The sequence below is a fragment of the Indicator indicator genome, chromosome 5 (assembly GCF_027791375.1).
Source record: "Indicator indicator isolate 239-I01 chromosome 5, UM_Iind_1.1, whole genome shotgun sequence".
Taxonomy (NCBI): Eukaryota; Metazoa; Chordata; class Aves; order Piciformes; family Indicatoridae; genus Indicator; species Indicator indicator.
In genome coordinates, this window is record NC_072014.1 from 5877531 (window position 1) to 5904067 (window position 26537).

Genomic DNA, 26537 nt, shown 5'->3' on the forward strand with positions numbered 1-26537 from the left:
TACAGAATCAGAACATAAAGATTTTTATTTTAATAGAAAACTGGGAAGGATGTATCTGCTCAAATATGGACCTCCACATTCTGCTGCGTGTTGCAGTAACACATTTCTTAGTCATAGCTCTCATAATGGACAGATGGTTCCTACAGCAAAAATATAGAAAAATAATTTGGATTCAAGTCTAGAACACCTGCAAACTTTTCATATACAAAAAATAAATCCAACTAGTCATAGAAAAGTGCCTGATGAGGATGGAGACTAGGGCTGTGCGTTTGAGTGGCCATGACCATACATACTCCCAACTTAAGAAACAAATGTTCTTCTTCAGCCTCATAAAAATAGTTTGTCAATGAAAAATACCAATATGTAATACATTTAATACAATTTATACAAGGTCTCAGATTATGGAGGAACAAGAAGCTAAAATCAACTGTACTGCTTTTTTTCAACTGTATATACTCTCTGTGTATACAGTGTGCATGCATGTACATGTATACGCACACACAAAGAAAGAGGGGGATAGAGATGTGCTGTGCGATTCTGTAAGGTTATCTGATGTCATTGCAGACCAGAGCATACAGGCTTTTTGGGATCCTTCTAACACAGGCTGCTCTGGAAAAACAAAAAACAAAACAAAACAAAAAAAGCCAAACCAATAACCTTGACTGGTATAACCACATATCTACAACATGTTTTTTTTGCTATTATGAACTTCCATTTATTTTTCCAATCTAGATTTCATTTTTCTAAGAAGCAAATGCTGCTTTGGTAAGATTCTATACTGTCATGACAAACCAACTGTGAACAGAGTGGGCAAAGCTGTGAAGGTATGAATTCATTTGGATAATTAGTAAGTAGCAAAGATACCAACGAGTTTTAAGCAGCAACAGATTTAAAATCACTATCTTCTGACTTATTTTCTTCCTCGACAAGCATCTTGAGCAAGAAACTAAAATGAAGAGATTAAATTCCTCTGCCTGCCATAACTGAGACATTTTAAGCCACCAAAGTCACAGCAGGCACTGAAAGAACAGTGGCATCAGCAGAGACCTCCATCCTTGCAGGGCATAAATTGCACTGTGACACCCTGCCAACACTGCCTTGGAAAGGCCTGTGATCTGCCACATCTGCCGTGGGATGCTTCCGTCTGCTCTTTTCCGAGTGCGGCACATGCTCTGCGGTCCTTGTCGTTGTGGACTGCTCTTGATTTTTCACAGCTCCTTTATTTTTAGATCTGAAGCTGTTGTGCTGCTGTCTTCTGTGTTCAGACCTGGAACCACTCTTTGTAGTGTTTTGATCTGCCTCGTTACTGGCACCTTGTGACTTAAGGGATCCATTGAGCCGGACATTTTGGTGCTGAGGGTTGAATCTTCGTCTCTGGCTAGAAGGCCCATTCTACTCAGAAAAAATATTGGATTAGGTTATCTGAATCCTTCCAACAGGACAAGAAATACAGCAATCAGAATTAACAAATATTGCAGAACAGACTTTTCAGCATAAGCAGGAGAGTGAAAACACTAGGCAGTTTTGCTTGCTGCCAGAGCTGTCTAGTCCTCACGCTTCAAAACTGAATGATGGGTAAAGTGCTGCACCTCAGTAGCCTGGAAATATTGATGGCAGGTTCACCACTGTTGGCAAATTAAAACCTGCTATGATTCAAGAGAATACAGAAAAGGGGATGAAATACTGGACATCTCAGCAGCAGCACTTCAGAAGCACTGAACAACTTGATGCTGGCTTTTTCAAAGATCACAAGCTTTCCTAGCAAAGCATTGTGTAAACACTACAGCAAGACTGCAAGAAGAACAGAGGTTCATGTGTAAATGGAAGTTAAGAATCCACATGGTGGGAGAGATGCTCATTGTGATATCTTGCTCAGAGGAAGCCTTGATCCTTAGTGGAAAGTGGCTGAATTGCTTTGTTTGCATGACTGCCAGGGCAGCTTAATTCCATATGTGCACTGACATTATGTAATGCTCTCAAGTTTCCTTTCAGGCACCTCCTTAAGCCCAAAATTCCTATTGGGATAAAATTCAGTGGCAGCTTTACCAAAGAACAATAGTACAAGGACACTCCAAGGTGCTCTTAGAATGAAATAGCTACCAATATAGCACACTGCTATAAACTGTGTTATACAGCTTCTGCTTTTAAACCTGGCAGCATTCCACTTTCAGAGTCTATCTAATAATAATCATGCTTCAGCAGCACATCAAGTGATCACTTCTCAAGGATCAGGAAGAAATGTTTCTCCATTGCAGTACAAAGGGCAATCAGCCATTATGGAAGGGTTTACTTTTTTCAGTCTATTAACCACTAGTAGTCACTTCTGCCTGAACACCAGACAGTGCACTAGTGATATTTCCACCTTGTGTGTTCACACCGCCTTGAAAATGAAGCTGAAAAAGAAACATTTTCATATTTTCAAACCTTATTAAGTATACAGTCTGCAAAAGAGTCTTTGTACTGGATTTTGCATTAACTCGTTTCAATGCTGCATAACTTCCTGCCATCTTTGAAATCATTTAGCCTAGCTCATAAGTGATTTCATACCTGCTTATTTGTCACAGCTCCTTGGGAAGAAGGCTCTGCAGCGTTGGAAGAAAGATGACTTTGTGCTTTGGTGCTGCCTGCTTTGTTATCAGAGTTCTTGGCATTACCAGAAGACTTTCGGCTGTGCGTATTTTGTTTGCCAGTTGTTCCATGCGTGGTCATTGAAGACAACACTGAACTACATGGTGTTCTTGAGGAATAGTTGTTCTTTGGATGAGAAACTATAAAAACAAACATTCTGTGTTATCAGTTAAACTAACAACATCTAAACGTAAGGCAATATTCTTACCCTGCTTATCACTTGGTAGCATCGTTCCAGCCCTGCTTTAATGAATGAAGTAAGCTAGAGGACTAAAGCTGTATAACTGCCTCATTGTAAGCACTTCTGGAGACAAAAGGCTGTGTGGCAGGACTGCTTTACAACTGGAAAGAGCCTGGAAGATGGCTGGGCTTTGGTCACCCAAGAAAACTTCTCAAAATTAGTGGCACCTGTTGGTTTGCTTGGGAGCTTTCAACCAGCTGAGCTGAACATGTGTGCAGCCAGGACTGCCCTACACACTGCTGTCCTGTCAGTGATGCTCTTAGTGGGACTCTTCAGGCAGCAGAGGAATAAACATGGGAAAGAAGCCAGTGGCATGCCAGTAACTCTCCGGACTGTTGGACTTGAAGGAAGTTGTGCCTGCAGACACTGCAGCCTAAAAACCAGTGGCTCTTCTGAAGCTACAGGCCTGGTAAGGTCTGTTTGAGGGGGATTTGCTCCTCATTGATAGATGCTCCAAACAGAAACATCTTTTGCACTGAAGAGCTCTTATCAAAGACATGCCAACAGCACAAGTTGCTCATCTAAGGTCACTGAGGGCAGATCAGAACTAAGTTCTTCAGATGGTCAGTACACTAGTGGTCTTTTTTAAGATGGCACTGTTTTCCTATTAATAGTTGTTCTTTTGAGTTCTCTGACCTGAATTAACTGCAGCAGGAAGTTTTCTAGGAAAGCAGTTCAATGAATTTTAAAAACCCCTCTCCAGCTGTCTCAGTAGCAGCTGTGGTTTGATCAGCCAGGACAAACTTTACAGAATTTTTAGTCTCATAAGCTCCAGGGTATGAGATGAGGCCTGTGAGGTGACTGAACAATTAGATGCATTACTGGGAAGTTTCTGCCTTCCTTTGAAACATGGTGGGTTAGCTTCAAGGAGAGACAGGACAGGACATGGGTTTAGATGGCTCTTCAAACTTTTCTGCAAAAGCAGTTCTTATGGTCTAATTAATTAAACTGGTCATGGCTCCAAAGAGTCAGTTCTGCAGCTGTGCAGTCAGCAGAACACACTGGCAGACTCTGTCACATTTATTAGTTGCTTTTTCTATTTCTAGTAACTCCTTGAAAACTTGAATTACTTTTCTTCCTGAGATGGTTTTCCTCCCACCAAGATGGCCTAGATCAGTACTGCATGAACAGCTTTTCTTCCAAGCAATGGTACCAATGGGCTATCACAGGACAGGGTAATACTTGGGGCGAAGCATTATAGCACTGGTTTTTGGGGGTTTTTCAGGGGGGGATGGGGACAGGGAAAGCATGACTAAGATGAAGAATATCCTATATATATATTAATATACTTGAGAAATACTAGGTCTTAAAAGCTAAGTATGAAAATTTCACTTTCCACTGCTGCTGTTGTCTCTCTGGAAACAAGAAGGGTTATGAAGATGACCAGGGGCTAGAACATCTCTCTTATGAAGAAAGGCTGATGGACTTGGGGCATTTTAGCCTGGAGAAGACTTGGGGGGAATCTGATCAATGCTTATAAATACTTCAGTGGTGAGTGTCAGGAGGATGGGGCCAGGCTTTTTTCAGTGGTGCCCACTAACAGGACAAGAGGTAATGGGCACAATCTTGAACATGGGAAGTTACATCTAAACATGAAGAGGAGCTTTTTTACATTGAGGATGGCAGAGCACTGGAACAGGCTGCCCAGAGAGGTGGTAGAATCTCCATTTCTGGAGTCATTGCAAACCCACCTGCATGCTGTTCTGTGCAACCTGCTCTGGCAGGGTGTGATGGTTTTAAAGCTATGCCTTTAATTTCTTTTCACAGAGTTTGAGCAGAAAAGTAAAATAATGTAAATAAAGCACAACTGGATGTGAGAAAGCAGAATAATGATTATTCTAAACATTTCCATTGGGGAGATAGAAATGTTTAAGAATCTGTACTCAAAACAAAGTCTCAGTCTGTCTGTTAGTCTGTCTGGTGTTTCTCTGCTGGGCAGTCTGCATTTCTCTTCTGCACTTTGCTTTTTGGAGATAACACACACCCACATACTGACATTGAAAAGCTAAGTTTAATAACCTCTCTCCTTCTTGTCTTTCTTTCTTCTGCCTAGGGGTCTGGGGAAGGCAGGGAAGGGGGAGGCAGGGGGCAGCTTTCCTGGCTTTGGCCAGGAGGAGTTTGTGCTATTTCTGTTAATTGTACATATTTTTAAGTACTGCAAACACTGGATATTTGTACATATTCATTGCGTTCCATTGTAGACTGTATTTTTTGCTTTGTAAATACAGCTCCATTTGCTTCCGAACTGTGCTAGTCTGGTGGTGTTATTGTGAGAGGGGAATTTCAGTCCACTACACTACAACACAGGGAGGTTGGACTAGATGATCTACAGAAGACCCTTCAAACCCCTATCATTCTGTGATTCTGTGTGTGAATAGGCCTAGCACATATTTTGCAACAGGGACAAGATAATTGGAGCAGAATATAAACCTGACTTTTCAAGCAGAAGGGCAGGTGAGGTGATTTGGAAGCAGGAATATTCAGGACTACCTTTAGGTCCTGAAAAACCCAGTGATCACTATTACAAAGATGGGGAATTACCTCCTAGCAGGAGAGAGATTGATCTCCTAACATTGTCACCAAATCAACCAGGTTGGAAGAAACTTCCAAGATCATCAAGTCCAACTGATCACCCAACCCTAACTAATCAACTAGACCATGGTACTAAGTGCCACACCTAGTTTTTTTCTTAAACACCTCCAGGAACGTCAACCCCACCACCTCCCTGGGCAGCTCATTCCAATGGGCAATCTCTCTTTCTGTGACAAACTTCTTTCTAAGATCAAGCCTAAACTTCCCCCTGCTCACACAGAGAATCTTCCAGCTTCCTAGTTATTCATAAATGGCTCTGGCTGTTCCCAAGAGCTGACTTTTATTTCCACTTGGAAATCCTGTTTTGATGGAAAACTCCAACTGATGTGTGTAATACCCAGAAATCTGTGCAAAAGCAGGCACTGTGCACATGCAGATGGACCTTGCAACATGTGCTGCATGCTGTAAAGCTGACTTGTGCTGTTCAGCAAGACTGCTGCACCTAGCTGACACTGTTCACACCAGGCTTGCTGCAAGTATGCACCCTGCCACTACTGCTGCTGCCACTTCCTGCCCAGCTATCTGCAACACAGTGTTCCAAGACCTTTGGTGTGAGAAATCACCAGCACTTACTTTCTCCACAGAGCTGAATTTGGGTCTTCAGCTGTTCTGTATCACAGGAGAATCGTGCAGACCTGCCCAGCTCTTCGTCATACTTCCGTTCACTCACAAAGTGCTGCAAAACCAGACAAGTTAAGAGTGATTTACATTCTGAGCAGAACACCCTGCATGGGTGGTACAGAAAGCAAACAATGCTTATCTTAAGGTCACTTTAAGGCTCAGCAAACTCTTGGCCCTGACCTGTACACAGGATCTCCAGGGAGAACCAAGTATTTTCCCATGCTTACCAAATTTGGTCTGCCAGGTCAGGGATGGGTGGATCACTCCCACACTTAGGGGATCATTTCATCAGAGAACCTGAAGTTATCAGGTTTGCTTGTTAACTGAATCTGACAAACTCAGTAAAACTCCCCATTGCTTCACCTATGAGTGGATTCTTACACTTCTCTGATGGCATCTGTACACTGCTAAGAGATGCCATAAGGCTTTAAAAACATATGCTTTTCCCATGGGAACCTACTCACCCTTTGGCCTTTAGCAGGAATGATCAGCCTAGGCATGTTAACACAACAGCTCATTTATGCAGACAGCTAAAATACCCAAGCAGGAGCGAAGGCCTGACCTTAATTTCAGCCCTGAGTTCAGATAGTTGTGCTTCAGCCATTTGACTGGCCAGGTCTGTCAGTCTCTTGAGCTCCTCAGCTTTCTTCTGCCGAGCAGTCAGGATTTCCACTGCCAAAGACCAGTAGTCAATAATTAATGCTAGGAAGGTAACTTAATGCCCAAAGAGTAACGAAGCGGAGCAACAGTGTGTCACACATGAGACAAGCACACACACCTCAGGTCCCCAGCTTCAGCTGGGCTTCCAATACTGCTTGCACAGGTTAAGTCAATCTGCACATTTAACTGAACTGCCTGATACTGTGGAAGACTTGGAAAGGGGATAGCTGTCAGAAAATCAGTTAAAGCAAGCTTTCACCATTTGGACAAAAAGGGGAAGCAGCATGCTGTTTTGAGTTTTCTGGGGCTTTATTGTTAAGCACAAAATCAGGGAGCCTTCCATGGAGACAGGGAAAGAAGAGTAATATTGACTCAAGAGCATGTTTCTGAAGACATGCTGTATTTTATTTACAGCAGGGCCATTTCAGCTCCTCTGAAAAACACTGTGTTCATACATAGTTTACATTAAAATCACCAGCATGGCAATTTGGCTTTCAAGTATAGAAGATACAGTCACCCTTTCTGCAGCAGGGCTACAAAGGCCAACAGTCTTTATGCAAACATACTGAATATTCACTATTGCCTCTCTTATATATTTCATGTGAGGAAAGAGAGAACAGTTATGTTCCTATAGGAAAAGATTAATTGTCAACCACTGACATGCAGGATAGTACAATTTTGGTGGAAAATTAATGATATGCAAACTCTGTTATCTAGTGACTCCCTGTAAAAGCAACAACTGGTTAACTGGCTGGTGGGATTGGCACTTAGAGCAGAGAGGAAAGAGAGCATCTAAATGTAAAATGAAAGCAATCATAGGCTTTTATCTAGAGCTTATGGCTACAGTCAGGGAGGCATAGTAATCAAGAAGCCATAGAAATACAAAGAAGGAAATAAAAAAAAAGTGATCAAGAATCAACAAGAAGCAGAAGGAATAAATAATTTAAATTTAACTTCTTAGGAACTTCTGGTTTAGCTTAATTTCATAATATTGACACTTTCATGAACAATCCTTATAAGATACAAACTATTCAGAAGCTATCTGGGAACACATCAAAGATTATCTGATTGCATACATGGAGTATGAAAGACACTGGAATGTTGCTAATTAGATTTATGTGCTGTATAATTTTCTGCCAAACAAAACAAATATTTCCATGACTATTCAAAAAGTTCCCTGGGTATTTTTATTTTTTTACTTACTGGCTTCTTCTTTAACTTTATCAATTTCTGCCATTAATGACACTTCTTTGTCTACAATGCTAAAAAAGATAAAAAAAAAAGAAAGAAAACACCCACAAGTTATTCCATGCTAGAACTTCATAAAGATCAAAAGCTGTAACTACACAAACACTTCATATCTTACTTAAGGGCAGTTTAGAAATCAGTAAGACTTAAAAAAAACTGGAAGCTGAAGAAACAGCTAGGCCAACTGATTACAAAAAAACCCCCAGAATCAGTGGTAATCACTGGTTCTGGTTGACACAAACATCTCCCTGGCCTGCCCACGTGTCTGCACAGATGTGAAAGCCACCTTGATTTACCTCTTTGGCACTGCCTGGGCACAGCACTCCTCAAACAACTGAAGTCTGTTTCCTAATTGAGCCAGATATACCACTGCAGCTACCCATTTAATACAGCTTACCTCTTAGTGCAATATTAACAGCTTCCTTTCCCCCCATTGTCTCCAGGACTGGGAAGAAAGTGTCATTCCACTTTTACCTTGCCTTCCCAAAGATCTCACATGGCTCTCCTTTCACAAATCCCTGGTATGAAATCCCTGACTGTGCTTTTAAGCTGTCCAAAGACAAACTGACCTGGTGGGTCTACTGAATTGTTCACATTGCAAGCCAGTGGCATCATTCAGTGCTGTCACTGAACAGCAACGCAAAAGGCTCTCCTGTAGACAGTGCTCTGATGTCCATGTCCCCCTCTGCAGATTATTCTTAGTAACATTCCCATCACTAAACACCAACGTTTAGGTTTGTTTGCACAAGTGAGCGACATCAAGTAGCTGGGAGTAAATCACAAAAAGTAGGACAAACACCAGGAGCAAATACAGCACATCTTCAAGGGAAGAGTGGAGTTCTCAACCCTTTCAGTAAAATCATCCTTTAACCCAGGCTTTTGTACTCAATGAAGACACCAAATGATACATGAATTAGCTTCCATCAGAAGGAAGATGTTACAGAAAACTCAAGAACAGAACTTCTGTCTAGAATGCCCAGAGCAAGAAAAGAAAAATACTGCAGAGTTTAGTGGGCAGCAAAGACAGAAGACTTAGAAGGACCAGAGTTGTTAACTAAAGCAAGATAAGGGAGAGGGCAGTCTGGGCAACAGACAGCAGATACACACCTGACTCAACCAGAACTTCACCAGCTAGGATATGTTCAAGTGCCATGAGTTCCTTGAGGTCTTCCCACACATTAACCAAGGTTATACAGGAGGTTTGCAACAGAAGCTCTTGCAGAACCCTGCCCTTGAGTTTTACCAATCAACCATGCCACCTTTAGAGAAGGAGATGCTACTTCATTTTACTCTGTCTCCCAACAGCCAACGAGAGGGACAGAAACGGGTTGACTGATGACAAAGTTTGCAGCAAAACAATAGAACTGCAGTGTTAACAAGTTTTTCTGTTTCATACATCATAAACAAGACTACAAGTATTGTTTAGTCCTGCCAGATCAGTCTAGTGTGATGCCCACACTAGAAGAAATAGAAGAGCAGGGGGTTTTACAGTAGAACAAATCAGGATGCTTACAATGAAAGGCCACACTTGTTCCAGTTGGCCCTCAATATTCTCCACGTATAAGCATTAAGCTTGGGCTCCAAATAGGCAGGTGACTCCAGCTTGCTACTCTAAATAGTCATAACTTTGCAGAATTAATCTATTTGCAATTAGCTTTTATCACTACATGGCATAATAAACTTCCTCAGCTTTCCTAGCAGGTAGCTGAAATGAGTCTTTTAAGCCAGTTGTTTCTACTCTCCCCCCAGAAAATGGATTTTAATGTTTTTTTAAAATGCACATTTTCACTTTTGCTGTCTCTGTTACCAAAGTGCCTCCCTAGTGTAGCACACAGGTTATATAAACATCAGCTCTTGGATGGAAAAACATGCAAGCAACAAGCTTACAACAGCAGAGCTTACCGGAACTGTGTTTTGACCCAGTTCATTCCATCACTGCCATCTCCTTACTCCAACAACAGATCTTTGCTAAACTGCTTGGCCCCTAACATTGTAACTGATGCCAAACACAAACATTTTAATTTAAGATAAAAACATTTTCAACAAAAGCATTTGAATTTATGCCAAATAAATTGATGGCAAAAGCATTTTTGATGAAAAAAATTTAAGTTATGCCAAATAAACCCCACAAATAGCTACAGAATAAGAACAAGACCATAACAGTCCCATATTCATCATATTTTATAGTCATGTCTCATCTGTTATTAGGCAGTTTTCCACTCCTAATGTTTTAGAATGATCTCTAATGAACACTCTGCAAAATATTTGGATGTTGCAGCAATAGAGACGAGGACTGTGATGAATTTGATGGAAAATGACCACCTGTATGCCTCCCTCATAGCTACAAATGAGCATTGGGAAAACTAAGGAATAGAACAAGAGCAGAAGCATTTGGTGGCTTTGTCAATTAGGTGGCTTCTCTGAAGACAGTGCAGCTGTACTAACTTAAAGCCAGTTGAGGACAGGACCTCCCTCTTTCACCCCACAAAAGGCACATATTAATTCTCATCCAGAAGTATACAGCCACATTTCTCAGCTTTGACATCATGAAGTACCATATTTCATGGAATAATGGGGGAAAGTTGTTTCTTTAGAATGCCACAGGCCAACCAGAGCTAGGAAATGCAATGTTGCTTCTTATTCTGCATGAGGATCAATTACTAAGCAAACAGAGTAGGAATCAATTTAATTCCTTTCTAGTCAGATAGAGCACTGTAGTGCAAAACTGATCAAGTCCTCCTCCATCAAGTACTTGACAAAGTTATAAACAAATATGACAGAAAAAAGCCCTAGAAAACTGGATTGGGAAAAAAAAAGGATGAAAGACAGAACAAATACAAAGATGAAAAACAAAGGCTAACAGATATAGGAGGAGAAAGGACAAGAGCACTACGGAAAAATCAATAGACCAAATCTTTTCTCTTGGTCCTGCTAAGATAGCACTGTTTTGACATGAAGCTCAGAGAGCCACTTCACTCGAGCAACAACTTAACTCAAGAGAAGTTCAACAGGTTTTGCTGTATGTTCTGCAACAATGCACTATTCAGCCTCCATAGGATGATCAGGAGCAGCCCACAGTGCTAGCATTATTGAGAACTGCTCAAAGCTCAGCTCAGCAATACCTCTTGGGAATGTATTTTTTTTCCCCAATGCTTCCCTAGTGTCCACTTGATATCAAAACATTCTATCAAGCTGGCACACCCCAGTGCACAGCCTGCAGCTGTTGGTGTGCTGTGGACAACCAGATACCAGGTGCTATAGGAAATTCTGCACAGGTTGGGGCTGCAGCAGAGCAAGGACCAGAAAGCACTTCAGATCTAAAAACACCTCAGGGAAAACATTCTGCTAATTCCTTTCTCTCTAGTTCAGCTGCTCCTCTTGGGTCTTCTATAAACGTCATGGACCAGGGTTAAAATAATAACATACTTCTTCAGCTGAGGTTCTGGAAAGGTTATACCCTTGTCATTTTTTTTTTTATTACTCCCAGCACTACCATTCTATCAGGCTTCAGCCATCCCTTCTCCTTCCCTCCAACATCAGCACTTAAAAACATTCTATCTATCATTTGAGACTCCTGTGACAAACACACACCTCAGCACCATCACCTTTCTCTCTGAGTGTACCCAAATCAATGCCCTAGTCATCAGTCCATAGCATCCTCTGCTGTGGCAGTATTTGTCAGTACTGCTGTGGTGTTCAGGTATTTTATGATACATTTATAATACTCACTGGAGCAAGTACTGGGACTCAGATCCCCTGTCCCATTGACCAGGCTCAAGGACAGATCTGAATTGAGTGAGTCTTGTGCTCCACAACTGATGCTGGAGTCAAAACAGTGTAATGCTACTCTCTCTCATTTTTCTGTCACCCTTCTGTCACACCCTTCTTCTAAAAGGACAGACTCTGTTCTTCTCTTACCCCTCACTTCTTCAGGATCAGGACCCTGGGTACCAACTCTGGCTATCAGCATCACCACAGGTGAACACCTGCAGCTCAGAGGATGGAATTCAGCACTGTCTGATTTAGTATCCATACAAAATTTTGAGGTGGGCTTCAGGAATAAGACAATGTTGTTGAAAGAACACGGCAAGGTAGAAGGCATGCAAATGGGGCAGGACACAGCCAGCGCTTGTGCTGTAGGATGCATAGGATGCATCAGGAGAGACAGCAGCTCCCTAGGATTCATTTTGCCAAAGCAGTTCTAAGGCAAGGCTGCAAGCATCCTATTCCTGCTCAAATGGACAGCATTTGTGCCTTGTACTTATGCAGGCTGGCAGAATCCACACCAGTATGCAGTGGCAAAAGAGCTGCAAACACCAAACTACAGTGAGTTGCTGGCATAGCAATGGCAAGGGTAAATTATGCTGACAGCTGCCTCATTTCACAGCTTCATACTCAGAACGAATTCTGAATTTGTTCTGACATTAACAACTTAATCTTCTTCTAGTTTACTGTATGAAATCTAGTACTTGCAGAGGGAAAAAAGAAAAGATATTTTCAGTCAGCTGCAATACCTCAAAATCCCACTAAAATGATTAAAGTTATTAGTGCCTCTTCAGAAAAGCTGCTTCAGATTGCCAGGCTGGCTGATTTATAGCTTTACTGATGAGAATCACAAGGGTTCCAGATGACCATAATCTTCTCATTCCTTCTGCCTCTTCTAGGCATTATGATAAATCTATTGTGCCTGAAGAAATGGGGAAATAAAAAGACCAAGCTGACATGGAGGCAAATATGCTGATAACTCACAAAGGTAAGCCAGAGCTGCACCGCACAGTTACTGTTAAAGAGTGTAATTCAAATGAGTCCTTTCAGAACCCTGCTAAATGCCCCAAAATGCCAATTTTTACCTTGAGATGCTTACTAAGCTTCACTCTCCCCTGAGCCAGCTTTGTGCATATTTGGAGAACAAATGCTGTTTTGGAGACTGAGAAAACAATCGTCTGTGGCATTTTGAATGACTGCAGCAGGGCTCTTCAGACTGAACAGGGAAAGAGCTGGTTTTTTTATGGGCACCCTCTCTGGTCTGGTTCAGCAAGTGAGATGCTGGAACACTGAGGTACAACTCCAGTTCTTTTTTTCATGAGGGAGTTGGTTGGACACTACTGGAGACTGCAGTTTAGGCTTAAAGGAAAAAAAAAAAAACACAACAAAAAACATACAAAAAAAAAAAAAAAAAAAACAACATACCATTCTCCAGTGACTTTACTCAACAGGCTTTGGAAGAGACCCCAGTAGCTCCTTAAAGTTGAGCTGGTTAACAGCTTGGTGAGGGATGTCAGTACTGTCACTGTCTCTGCTACGTCTGAGCTCAGATTGCATGGGTATTCATGGGATAGTCTTGATCTCCCAAGTAACTAGCAGTAGGACAAGAGGAAATGGGCTTCAGTGGTGCCAGGGGAGGTTTAGGTTGGATATTAGGAAAAATTTATTTCCTGAAAAAGTGGTCAGACATTGGAACAGGCTCCCAGGGAGATGGTGGAATTGCCATCCTTGGAGATGTTCAAGAATTGTGTAGACGTGGTACTTCAGGGTGTAGTTTAGTGGTCATGGTAGCTGGGTTAAGGTTAGACTCAATGATCTTCAAGGTCTTTCCCAATCTTAATGATTCTTTGATTCTATGAGCTCAGCACTGCTCTTTAAATATACCCTAGTTCTGCACATGTTTCCCTTCTAGGATGAATGTATTTGACCCACAGGCAGAGAGAAAATACAACAGATAAGAACCCTTAAGCCAACTGTGTATTTCACAAAAGAATCCCCCACCTCAATCCAAAAGCCAGAACTGCCCCTGCCAAGCTTTCAGCACAAGAGTGAAGTGATGAGAATGTGAACATGAAGCAATCACCTGTAATGGGTGATGACAAGCTTCATAGGATTACTGAACAGCCACACAATTTTGTAATTGGAGAAATGATACTCCCAAGTTTTCTTTAGATTAGTAACCCCTGGAGTTGTTGTTACACTACATATTTCACACTGTCTCAGCAGATGACATCCTTCCATTATTAGCTCAATAGGATTTACGTCCTCATGGTGCCTGAAGGTTATTTGATCACTGTACTAGCAGATGCACGCTGGTTACACAGCAAACTGGATTACATGAATTTTCATCCTGACCACAGGCTGACAATGAGCAGATAAACAAGAGAGAGAAAATAAATCAATGTCAATGAAATCCTTCCCTCTGCCGCAAACCATCTGGTGAAAGTAAAAACGCCCCAAGGCTTTTAGTTATTCAAGTTGTTGGGTTGTGACTTGTAACTAGTGGTGTTCCTCAGGGGTCAGTACTGGGTGCAGTCTTATTTAACACCTTCATCAATGACCTGGATGAGGGAATAGTGTGTACCTTCAGGTAGTTTCTTGATGATACCAAACCAGAAGGGGTGACTGACACCATCAGGCTGCGCTGCCACCCAGCAAGACCTGGACAAGCTGGAGAGTTGGGGCAGAGGCAAAATTCATGAAGTTCAACAAGGGCAAGTGTAGAGTCCTGCAGCCTGGGAGGAGTAATCCCATGCATCAGTACAGATTAGGGATTGATCTGCTGGAAAGCAGCTCTGTGAAAAAGAACCTGGGAAACCTGGTGGACAAGTTCACTGTGAGCCAGAAATGTGCCCTTGTGGCTAAGAAGGCCAATGGTGTTCTGGGGTGCCATAAGAAGAGTGTGGCCAGCAGGTCAGGGGAGGTTCTTCTCCTCTACTCTGCCATGGTTACACCTCATTTGGAGTATTGTGTCCAGTTTTAGGCTTCCCAGCTCAAAAGTGACAGGGAACTACTGGAGAGCGTCCAATAGAGGGCCACATGAATACTGAGGGGACTGGACCATCTCTCTTAGGAGGCTGGGAGACCTAGGGCTCTTTAGCTTGGAGAAGAGCAACCTGAGAGGGGATCTCATCAATGCATATAAATATCCAAGGGGTGGAGGTCATGAGGATGGGGTTGGGCTCTTATCAGTGGTGCCCAGTGACATGACATGGGGCAATGGGTACAAACTAGAACACAGGAAGTTTCACTTGAACTTAACAAGGGTGAAGGAGCACTGGAGAAGGCTGCCCAGAGAGGTTATGGATTCTCCTTCTCTGGAGACTTTCAAGACCTGCCTGGATGCATTCCTGTGTGACCTGCTCTGGGAGATCCTGCGTTAGCATGGGTTTTGGACTAGATGGTCTTTCAGAGGTCCCTTCCAACTCCTACCATTCCATGACTCTAAGTTTATTTTGTGTTATTTTTCATCTGCCTTCACGAATATTGCTCTCTTCAGCAGCCAGCTAGCACAGTTGGGTCTGGTAAAGCCCCCACATAATGAAAGGCCTGTTTGCGTCTCTTTACAAACAATTAGAGATTTATTGCCTGGTCATAAAAACTTGTTTAATCTGAAAAACTGAAACGGAAAAGCTTTTCCCAAGGGAACACTTCCAAAATGTTATTTATTTAGAACTGAAGGCAGCATCTCAGAGTTTGGCAGCCTTAGCAACTGTACAAGCTGTACCATGGCTTGTTAGCATTCTGCACATTTTTACATACATCTGTAGCACATTTTTGAATACATCTGTAAAGTGTTATTTCCTACTTGAGTCTCCCATCTGATCTGACTGCTCAGCTTTCTGACTATCTTTATTGACTTTACATTTTTTTTAGCCTGAACATCCTAGCAAGTAGAAGACTGTGGGGTCCCTGTTGTCAGAATGATGCTACAGAGGAGAGGTAACTTTGTCAAAAGCACCCTGGAGAGTGGTGTTATAGGTTGAGGCCTCTACCAAGAGAAGTGCCCACAAAGAAAGGGGAGTCCGACTCTCTGGTCTAGCATCTGTTCAACTTTTTTGCAGTGGTTATTACCTACACATGCTTAATATAGATTTGTCCTTAGCCTGACAACTGAGATCAGAAAGGATATATTTGCTTCTCATCCACAATGAAATGCACATAAGCAATGACCTACCTTGCACGGCTTCAAAAAGCACATGTGCCTGTGTTTTACTGAGGGTGACAAAGGCACCTATGAATGACTGGGAAGGGAGAGAAGAGGCTATGAAACATGAACAACAGGCTGTGAGACAGTGCAATCCACCTTTGGATTTCACCTCTGCAATCTGTCCACACAAACTTAGTTAAAAATGCTAAGGGATGAAGCAAGTATCTGCAAAAGACAGAGGGTCACAGGGGACATGATGTATTTCATTGAAACCCAACACACATTTCATGGACTCTGTCTTCGCTGCACTAATGGAAAGCAAGGTTAATCCCAAAGTGAGAAGAGAGCAAGAGAAGAGAGCAAGAACAAGCCACTCTTCCTGCTGCTGCAGCCCTGCAAGCAGGTAGCCAGCCTGAGACCAGAGCTGTTGAATCAGGTCCTCCCAGACCCCCCAGGCAGTAGGCGCAGGGCCAGGTGCTTCAGTAAAAGCACTGGTACCTGAAAAAGCAGCTGGGCTCATGAAAACCTAAATGCTTACAAGACCATTTTATCCTACTTTGCACCAGCAAGGTTATGGACTGGATAGTGTGAGTGATGGGCAAACAAACAGCAGAAGAAACTGTACAATCAGAGGCATAAGGACTATCAGAGGTCATCTGGTAGACAGACACAGATGAGGACTGCCTAGAAACACACAGAGAGACCAGCACAGGAACTCTGCTCAGTGAAATACAAGTCCTGGCCTTCCCAGCCAGCTGCCCATGCTCTAAACTACCACACAGCTAACACTAACAGCTCTTCTTCTGGTGCCATAGACTCTGGGCTATGGGCAACAGGAAACCAACACCTTCACAGTTTGCCAGGTAGGGGTCCCAGAAAGATGATGACTGTGTTCATCCACCCAGAAGGCACAACTATGCTTTTTCAAATGACTTCTTCCCACATCCACCCACTCCTCTGCTTTGATTTGAACTTAGAAAACAATAGAGCAAACTGCTTCATCTTTCCAAAACGAAGTATGTGCTTCCTAGTCATTCCCTGAATCTATTTTAAATTGTTAGTATTGCCAAACTAGATTTTTCCAGCATTATGTAAATTTTTTTATCCAGCCTATGCTGGAACTTTCAAGTGCTTATTGTTCACTCAAAAAAAAAAAAAACAAAACCCAAAAACAAACTGTGTTGGTTTTCATGCTCTTAATAAAGCATTGGATACATCAATGTGCTTGAGCTGCAAAGAGAGTAGAAGAAGCTGGTCTTTCTTAGGTCCAGTTCTGTATACAGTGTAGTTAAACTTGGCCCTTACTATTTTCTACATATTACTTTCCATTCATAGTTGAAAGCAGACTGCATGGGCAGGTAGCAGATGTTTCTGTTTAGTTCTCCACATGACTGTGTGGTTAATCATTATTCAGTCTCTTGGAGGAAAAGAGAGAACTAAGTTATAGCATGTGGCTTTTAAGCTTGGCAACCATGTCTGAAGTACACCCTAGGGAGAGGGGGTTTCACCTGGCTTTCCTGACCTTCCCCTGCTACTTAAGTACTACCTGGCATTCTTTTCCTTGCTCTATGCTACTGTGACACATGGCTATGCTCTGACACATTTTACATCTAAGCACCAAATTGACCAGCTTATGCTTTCACTCACACAAAGGTATTCCTGAAACCCGTTCAACAAAGCTGGCTGCTATGAGGAGAAACACTGTCTCCAGCAGTACTACTGGAAGGAGCTTCCTTGTAACAAGTCCAAGAAACAGTGCCCTCCAGCTTGCTCTGCCCAGGGCTCTCATAGCCTTGGGGAAAGCAAACTCACAGAAAGCCCTGCAAGAACAGAGGTGATCCGAGTGCTAGATCACAGCAGCAGCACAATCCACATGAGACTGCAAGAGGCTGCTCACTGAGCAGAGCAAAATACTTTGCCAGATCCAGCCCATGGTGCCTTCTGGCATGAAAAACGCCGTATAAAAGCAAGTTGTTACCACTTGTTGTGAGCATGCAGAGGATTACTCCAGTTAGCAAGAACACCTAGGACGCTCTTTAAGGAAGAGAAAGTGAACCCACCATAGTGTTTTTAAAATAAGTATCTTTCTGGGATAGGTTTTTTTTTTTCCTGCTTCATTAGAGTTCATTAGAAGCAAGCTCTGCATTTTCTTTTCCAAGCATTTGCAGATGTTCACAACACACCTGATCCACAGCATTCCTTTTGTAGATTATGGGGGGTGGTGTGCACTGTTTTGCCAGATAGGTGACTTATTAAATAGCAGTATGGTACTGACTGTGTTCAGGAGTAACTTCCTTTCTTTGGTTGAGTCAAGCAGACAAAGACATGGAGTTCCATTGTAATCTAACACCCAACAGTTTCTGTTGCTAAAAGGACAGGTTCTTGTGAACCTTTCTGCTGAAGTTTTCAGGGCACCTCAGGCCACATGTGCTATCCCTTTATCTCTATAATAATGGTTTCCTATACTATCTGGAGGTAGGAGGAAGATTTATCTCCTTAGCACTTCATCCTTTTGGTGATTGGTAAAGGCATGAAAAGACTACCAAAAAAGAGAGATGACTATGAGAAAGTCCAAAAGTTGACTGACTCTTGAAAGGCAGTTTTGATTCTGACCTTGACAGTAAATAGAACACAACACAAAAATGGTCTTTTATCCTACTGCCAAAGGGAGAAAAAGTAAAACAAACTCAAGACAGACAACAGAAAGTGGTTATGTGTGTTTCAGCAGGAAGCTGCAATTCAAGAAAGAAGCTTCCAACTTCATTTAGCTTCACTAAACCCCCAACTTCATTTAGCAACCAGCTAAGCTCCCATTCAGGTTATGGTATTGAGGCTCCTGCAAATATCCTCTGCAGCTCTAACCACAGACAGCACTTGGTTGCTGTTGTACATTTTTCTGTTGTACATCCCAGCCAGGGCATGAGCCAACAGCAACTGGAAGAAGGTGGTGCAAAAAGCTTTGGAATCAGTGTCACCCAGGAGACCATATATTGTTACGCCCTTGGTTTTGGCTACCCTATAGCATCCTGGGAGCAATAGTTTATCTGAATTGCTTCATTTTCCCTTGATAGACAAGCTGACTGTGTCACAGCAAAATTCCTGTGCCCAGGGAGGGTGATAAATATGCAAGAGGCTGAGTGCTCACTTAATTACCTTATTTCCTTTGTTTCTTGGAAGAAAAGCCTAAATATTAGGCTTATGAGCTGCCAGAAGCAATGTAGCCTCCATTGAGAGTTTCACGAACACATCCTGACATTACCCTGTCCTTGTTGCAATGTTATGCGTTTTGTCAGGCCCAAATATTCAGAGCACAGATCTGCTGTATGCTAGAGCTTCTGTCAGACTCCACTCCAGGAATTTAGGTGCTAAAGCTGGTAGAAGTTAAAATCAAACTAGGCCTATTCAAAACTTTGCCAGGCTATTTTTCGTCATTTTAAGTCTACTTGGATTTACCTACTCTTTTGGGATCCCTTTATCTTTTCCCCTATTAAGTAATGTGTTAGCATTAGGCAAGACACTTGAATATTTTTGAAGCTAAAGTGCAACTACATGAAAACTACAGAGAAGCCTTGAGTGACCTGGTCTAGTGGGAGGTGTCTATGCCCATGACAGTGAGGCTGGAACTGAATGGTCTTTAAGGTCCATTCCAATCTAAACCATTCTATGAATCCAGGAAAACTGAAGGATATTAGTGCTGAATTTAATAATACCCAGCACCTCTCCCTGCATTCTTAGATCATCACAGAGTCCTATGCTTGTTCCCTGACCAGAGCAACTGTCATTTTAAGATAGAATTGCCTGTGACTGCCTCCACAGTGGATTAAACATGCGACATATTTTTAACACTGCTGGAAAAAAAAACGTTTGAGTGAGACATACACAGCAAATGAGACCCAACTATGAGCTTACTCAGAGAAAAGGTCAGAGCCTTCTTAGCAGAAACCATAAATATTTTATGTTTTCTAAAGTCTTACAAAAACACACCACAGGGGTTATTTTGATAGCTTTTAGGGGATAGGATGAGGTGGAATAGATTTAAGGTGGAAAAGGGCAGATTAGACTGGAGATTAGGAAGAAATTCTTTACAGTAAGGGTGGTGAGACACTGAAACAGGTTATCCAAGGTCACTTAGGGTAAAAAAAAACACCCCAACCACCCAAACAACCAAACAAATCCCCCCAAAAAAATAGTGAGATTTTTCTCTAAGGACTAGAGTTTTGTCTCCCTTTATGTATGTAAATATACACTTACACATAAATTAGTTCCTGGCTGGTGAGAAGATGCTTAATGGCACCACTTATTTTTCTGATGAAACCACATGCTACAAGGAAATCAGATGTAAGTGACCAACCCCTCCCCACCAATGCCAGTGGCCTGATTAGTCCCTCTGCTCTGGGGTGGTGCTGATGGATCTCAAGCTGATTTACTTACCAGCTGTGTAATTCTGCAAAAGCAGCTTTGATCTTCTTCACTGAATTATCCACTTCTTCTTTGATCATCATACGATACCTGCTCAGAGAAACAGTGCAACGCTGCAAGTCTTTTACTGATTTTTCAATGTTTGGCCCTAAAACAGAAAAACACAGAAGTTGCACATTAGTCAGAAAGCTGGGTTTGGCTTTTGTGAGTGAGGCAGCAGAAGTAGTCCAATATGTTGTCTGCCCAGATTGGGATAAAGCAGTTATCCTTCTGAAATCCATAAATCCAGCTCTTCCATAGTGCTTCTGTGGTGCTCTTCAGTTTCTGAACGTGTTTGCTCAAATTCATTCCCCAAACCAAATGTTAAAACAGTACTGTTAAGTTATTGCTTTTAAATTTCACTACATATAATGTTGACTAGAGCATAAATTATTCTATTCATTTTTGTTATGCTGAATGTGACTCTGCTCTCACATTCTAACACCTCTCACATGTGTGCTTTCTTTTTCCTCAGCTGTCTGATCACCTCAGCACATCCAATCACCCAGCATCCAGTTTACCTCTTTTTTTGACTGAATCATCTGTCTTTGTTTCAGGTGGAGTCGTAGTGTTGGATGATTTAACTGAGGAAGATTTTGACTTTGGCTTGCCTAGGTTACACTGGAGTTGAACTGATGACTGGAGAGACTCGTGTTGTTCTACTCCATGGTCTTTGGTCTTTGGGCTTAATTCCACAGTTCCTTTCTGGTGTTCTCGTTCTTTGTCTGCAAGAAAACATTAAGGTAAAAAAAAAAAATAGAGAGTGGTAATCTTAAAGACATACAACCTTACTGTTGAGTCTGAATGACTTCATGTTTTTTTCATTGGCACATGTGACCCTCAGAAAGCAAAGACAGAACAAAACCAAATGGTTCTGGTTATTAAATGGTAATCTGAACACATTTATGTTTCAACAGTCTAAAAAGAAAAACCCGTTAAAAAGAAAAAAAATCAACTCTTTCATGCTGATACAAAACAATACCTCAGAACATAGAAAGCATACTACCCATTGTAATCTTGGCCCAAACATTAGGTAACAGAACTAAAGAGGAAGTCTGCTATGGAAAGCATGATACTTGCATGTCAGGATACATATGCGTAGATCTATCTCACACCCCCAAAGTGCTCACCATTTCATCAGTGTTTTAAAAGCACTGATTAAGCATTCCTGCCTGAAACACTCACCTTGCCTGGTTATAGATTTCTATGAAAAGCTAAGAGGGACCAATCAGGAAATGCAACAATGTCAAAGGCTCTGGGTTCAGCAGCTTCACAGGGACCAGGTAGCAGTGCCCGAGCCTGTTTGGCTGTCACAGGAGGATGTGGTTTACACTTTCCAGGATTCCAAAGGGGTTCAAGATACCAGCATCAGAGAGGGACAAGCAGCTAAAGAATGGCCATGAAAACTGACAGGTAAAGTCAGCTATTACTGCCACTGTGAATTTTAGTTAATGAGACACGCACAGCAAATCATCGATTGTGTTAACTCACTGCTCCAACCTTTGTACTCACCTCGATGAACGACTGAACGATAGTTTGTTCTGCAGATGCTTTTTATGCATCATTTTTTCAGCTGATATTGTGGGAGAACAGGGGCTTGTTACAGTAACAATTGGATGATGGCCCAGAGTGGGGCTGAACACTGCAGGGACTGAGGAATATCACCTGGACAGCTCCAGGATACTTTGTTGTGTCCTGGCTGAGCTCCAGGGTGGGTGTAAAGTACATGCATGGCAATCATGTAACACCAGAGGAACAAGGAGGACCATCAGTGCCACTACTTCTAAAACAGCTTTTGCTTATGGCCTTTAAAAGGTGAGTTGGCAAACAAAAGTTGTTTTGTGACATACAACAGCATATAAGAAAATAGCTGAAGAGTTAAAGGGATCTGTGTCTCTTTCAAAGCAAGAGACCCAAGGCACACAGCACTCTGAATGTATCATACGTTCCCTGCAGACACCAACCTTGCATCTAGCCAGGAACTCTGCTCTGAGATAACGGCCATTAAACCCATGCAACCATGGCTGCATCTCACACTAACACAGCTAGCTTGGATTTGTAAAGAACCTTCTTTCTACTGGCAATTAAGGGTGGCCTTCCTAAAAAAACTGCAGAGAGTTAGAAACAAGCAGTCTATCAGCTAAGCTATAAAGACCAGGACTATTGGGGTGTCCCCAGGGTAAGATCTTTTGAAATTTGTTGTTCAACTGCAAAATTGTTCATTACGGCATTTAATTAGCAGCTTTGATACACCTGTCAAGACAAATGACAAACTGACAGCTTTTTCTCTAAAGAAAGGCATCTGTAACAATGGTTATATTCTAAAAACTTTTACTCTTTCCTCTGCAGTATATTTTGATACAATTTCTTACCAAATGAAACAAAAGCTAATTTGAAACTCAGCAGTAAGATGACCAACACAGCCTGGCAAGCAACACCTTAGGATACTGCACCTGAACTTCCAAATTTGATGGAAGACAATCAACAGTTAAAAATAGATTAAGAAAGCCTCTGAAGACTTGGGCCAACTAAGAAACATGAACGACCTAGTCTAGTGCAAGGTGTCCCTGCCCATGGCAGGGGGCTTGAGCTAGATGATCTTCAAAGGTCCCTTCCAACCTAAACCGTTCCATGAATCTATGAACCTATGTATAACAAAATCCAGGGACAAAGTGTCTCAAATACTTGAGATAAAAGTGTAAGGTTTGGGTAATAGGAACAAGTAAAGCATTGCACGGTTCAGTACGTGGTAGCTTGGAACTTCAGTACTAGTCTAAATGGGTATTTAGCCATCAAGTGTTATCAGACCTACCAGTAATGGCAGCAGCTCAGATAAAATGTCTCAGAAATCTACTGAGCTGCCATCTTCTAAATGAATGCTTTATCTTTTTATAACAGCCTGTCACTGTTTAATATCTTTATCAATGATCTAGAAGAGGAAATTGAGTGCACACTCAGTAAGTTTGCAGATGACACTAAATTGGGTGGGAGTGTTGATCTGCTTGAGGGTAGGGAGGCTCTGCAGAAGGATCTGGCCAGGCTGGGTTGATGGACTGAAGTCAGTTGTATAAGGTTTAGCAAGACCAAATGCCAGGTTCTGCACTTGGGTCACAACCCCATGCAATGCTACAGGCTTGGGGCAGAGTGGTTGGGAAATGCCCAGAAGAGAAAGACCTTGGGGTGATGGTTGACAGCCTGCCAAACATGAGCCAGCAGTGTGCTCAGGTAGCCAAGAAAGCCAGCAGCATCCTGGCCTAGATCAGCAATAGTGTGGCCAGCAGGACCAGGAAAGTGATTGTCCTCATGTACTCAGTACGGGTGAGGCCACACCTCAAATACTGGGCCCATGGTCTAATGGCCATGATGGTCTTAGGTTAATGGTTGGATTTGATGGTCTTAGAGGTCTTTTCCAACCAAAATGATTCTATGATTCTTTGGCTGAAACAAAAGCAAATGAAAATAAATTTTAAAAAAACCCTCAAGATAAACAGGAAGTTTGAAGAATTTACTAAAAATCATCCTACACAAAAAAACACGTTTAAAATTCTTTGTATCTGGTCTTACCTAAGTCCCTGTAAAAGCAACATCATGGCAAGGCAGCATCAAATATCCCCACAGTGCATTCATACCCCTTCTTTACAAGGGTCTGTACAGAAAGGGTAGACGTAAATCCTTCACATCCTGTGCTGCCAAGGTTTCCATGAAGAGTTGGAGGGTTTGTTCTTGTCATCTTTTTTAAGTAAACTGGTTCATCTGAGGCCTTTTCCTGTTCAAGATACTGAGAGTCCCTGAACTGACATATAGTTAAGTGATACCCTCCTTAAGGTTCCCCACATTGAAGCAATTTGGCTTTCCAGGACCTTGAATTTTATGTTTCATTTTCTCTAGCAAGTCTCAATGCCCTCTGGGAAACCATCACACAAAAAAGCAAGAACTAAAGACTTCTGAGAGAGATGGAATAATTGCATGAAATAAGCAGACCTGAACTAGAGGTGGTAACCACATGTTCTCCCCTGTCTTTCCCTAGGAAACAAACAAGCCAGACAAGGACAAAGGAGATTACAACACAAGAGGGAGCAATATCAAATGGGTGCACTTTAGACTCACTTCAGCATCTCAAACTGCTTTAGAACAGTCTGTGTGACTTGCTCAGAAACCACAAGGGTGCAGCTGCTGGCCCCTGAAGGATCCTCATCATCCCTCTCTTCTATTTAGTTCCACAGTTTGAAAGCTGTATTTGCAACCATGGAAAAAGGGATTTCAAGGCAAGTTCTTTTAATATAGTTTTACATACTTCTTAAGACATAGGAAGGAAATACTGAAAGGAATAATCTAGCAGATGTCAGAAGTATGAAATGCAAAGAGCTGAAAAACCATTACCAGTACTGACAGCAATTAAATATGAACTTTACGAAATGATACTTGAAGGCAACAGCTTTCACAGAGTTTCCTCTCCAGAGCAGGTTTGTTTCACTGATGTTGCTGTAACTCTGTGCTAGAAGCCAGTGGGGAAGAGCTTGTTGTGCTACTGTTCCCCAGTTCCCTAATCACTACCTAGACCCCAGCAGAAATGTGTGTACAAAAAGGCTATCAGGCTGCCTCCTTCAACACAAAGGCCCTCCCTTCTGTGGTAGGGAAAGCCAGTGGAGATCTACTGCAACTAGCCTAGTTCAGGTAAGATGAGGAAAAGAAAAAGAATGGAAATCTTGTAATATGCCACAAGCTCATACTGCTCACGCAACTTTGCTCCAGATGTAGGACTCCATTGCTTCTGCCACCATTTTACAGTCAAACCATTTTCTAACCCTGCATTCTTACGCATTTGTATCTGGCAAATTCTGTATCAGCTGGACCTCTAATTATACTTCAAATTATACTTTACATTGTTTTTATTATATTCTGTTTCACAGCAATAAAAATACTTTGATCTTTCTATAAATGAGGGCTTGGCTACTGCCAGTTAAAAAGGTGTCCTGTGCCAGATGAACTGACCTGTGACTTCTGGAGAGACCAGCGCCGACTCTGCAAATCCTGAGCCCTTTTTCTTAAGAGAAGTGGCTTCCAGTTTCCGATTGGCAGAACCACTGCAAGAGATGTCCTTAGAGCATCCATTAACATGGCAGTCATACTTTCCCTGGGCCTCTTCAGATGGCTTCTCAGGTCCACCATTCTTGTTTTTAGGATCTTTACTGCCTTGGTGCTGCTTAGATTTGCTTCTTTTTTTCCTGTTGTTCTAAATGGAGAAATATTGCCAGACGAGAGACATCACTCATTGCAACCCATATAAACTCAAAATACAGCCAGTAAATTGTCCATACTCTTAAAATGCCATACAACTGACATCAGTGTAACCCCATTTACAGGCCACGCTGTGCTATAAAGCATATTGCTTCTAGTCAGCTGAATAAACCATTTTCAAACACAACCTGGATCCCCAAACTGGTTTTCTCCTTCCTTCCACACAAAAGGAAAACATCGCAAAACAGTACACAGTTGTGCTAAGGTGCTGTTCTACATGTTTGCTACCACTTAAGACAAGCAGTTCCTAACCATCCAGGGGACATCCCTGCAGTAACAGAGACAACTCCTTTAGGCATCACTCTGATCATGTAAAAAGTGATCACACAGGACCCAGGTTGCCTGCTGCTACTGCAGCTCTCCCAGTCATAAAAAGGATCCTCTATGACAGTGGCTACAACGCAACCTCTTGGTACAGCTCCAGCTTGGAGCTACATAAGCATGAAGATCACATCCCAGATACTTGAAGTATCTGACCTGATAATGTCACTAATACACAACTCATTTTCACACCTGGCAGCAAAACCTCTAGCACTATAAGCAGCTGTGACTATCAATGATACAATTGCTTATTGAAAGCAATTCTGCACACAGGCTGTTTGGGGATTCATTCTGCTCTTGCGCAGGGACTGGATCCCTCGCACATACACACACATGCTGTCCCAGAGAGACAGGATTGCAAATACTACACTCATTTGCTTTCACTTATTCTGATTACAGCTGTGAATGAAGTCACCGGTGTTAGCAAAGGTAAAGTACAGGCCACAATAAAAGCACTACATTCAGCTACAGGCAGCTGATAAATAGACTGAATATTTAGATTCTTGAGAGCAAGAATCTTACCTTCTTTTTCCCTGTCATATTCCATTCTTTTAG

General features: G+C 42.1%; 1 protein-coding gene across 1 annotated transcript; it reads right to left on the reverse strand.

Annotated features, from left to right (window-relative positions):
• Positions 1 to 922: 922 nt before the first annotated feature.
• SPATS2L (spermatogenesis associated serine rich 2 like) lies at positions 923 to 26537 on the reverse strand. Its single transcript, XM_054380902.1, has 9 exons — positions 26505 to 26537; positions 25356 to 25596; positions 20885 to 21088; positions 20337 to 20472; positions 7946 to 8004; positions 6645 to 6754; positions 6035 to 6137; positions 2548 to 2768; positions 923 to 1392 (listed from the first exon to the last, which is right to left on the reverse strand). Exons 1-9 carry the CDS (start codon positions 26520 to 26522, stop codon positions 994 to 996), a joined length of 1491 nt encoding a protein of 496 aa, XP_054236877.1. The 5' UTR covers positions 26523 to 26537; the 3' UTR covers positions 923 to 993.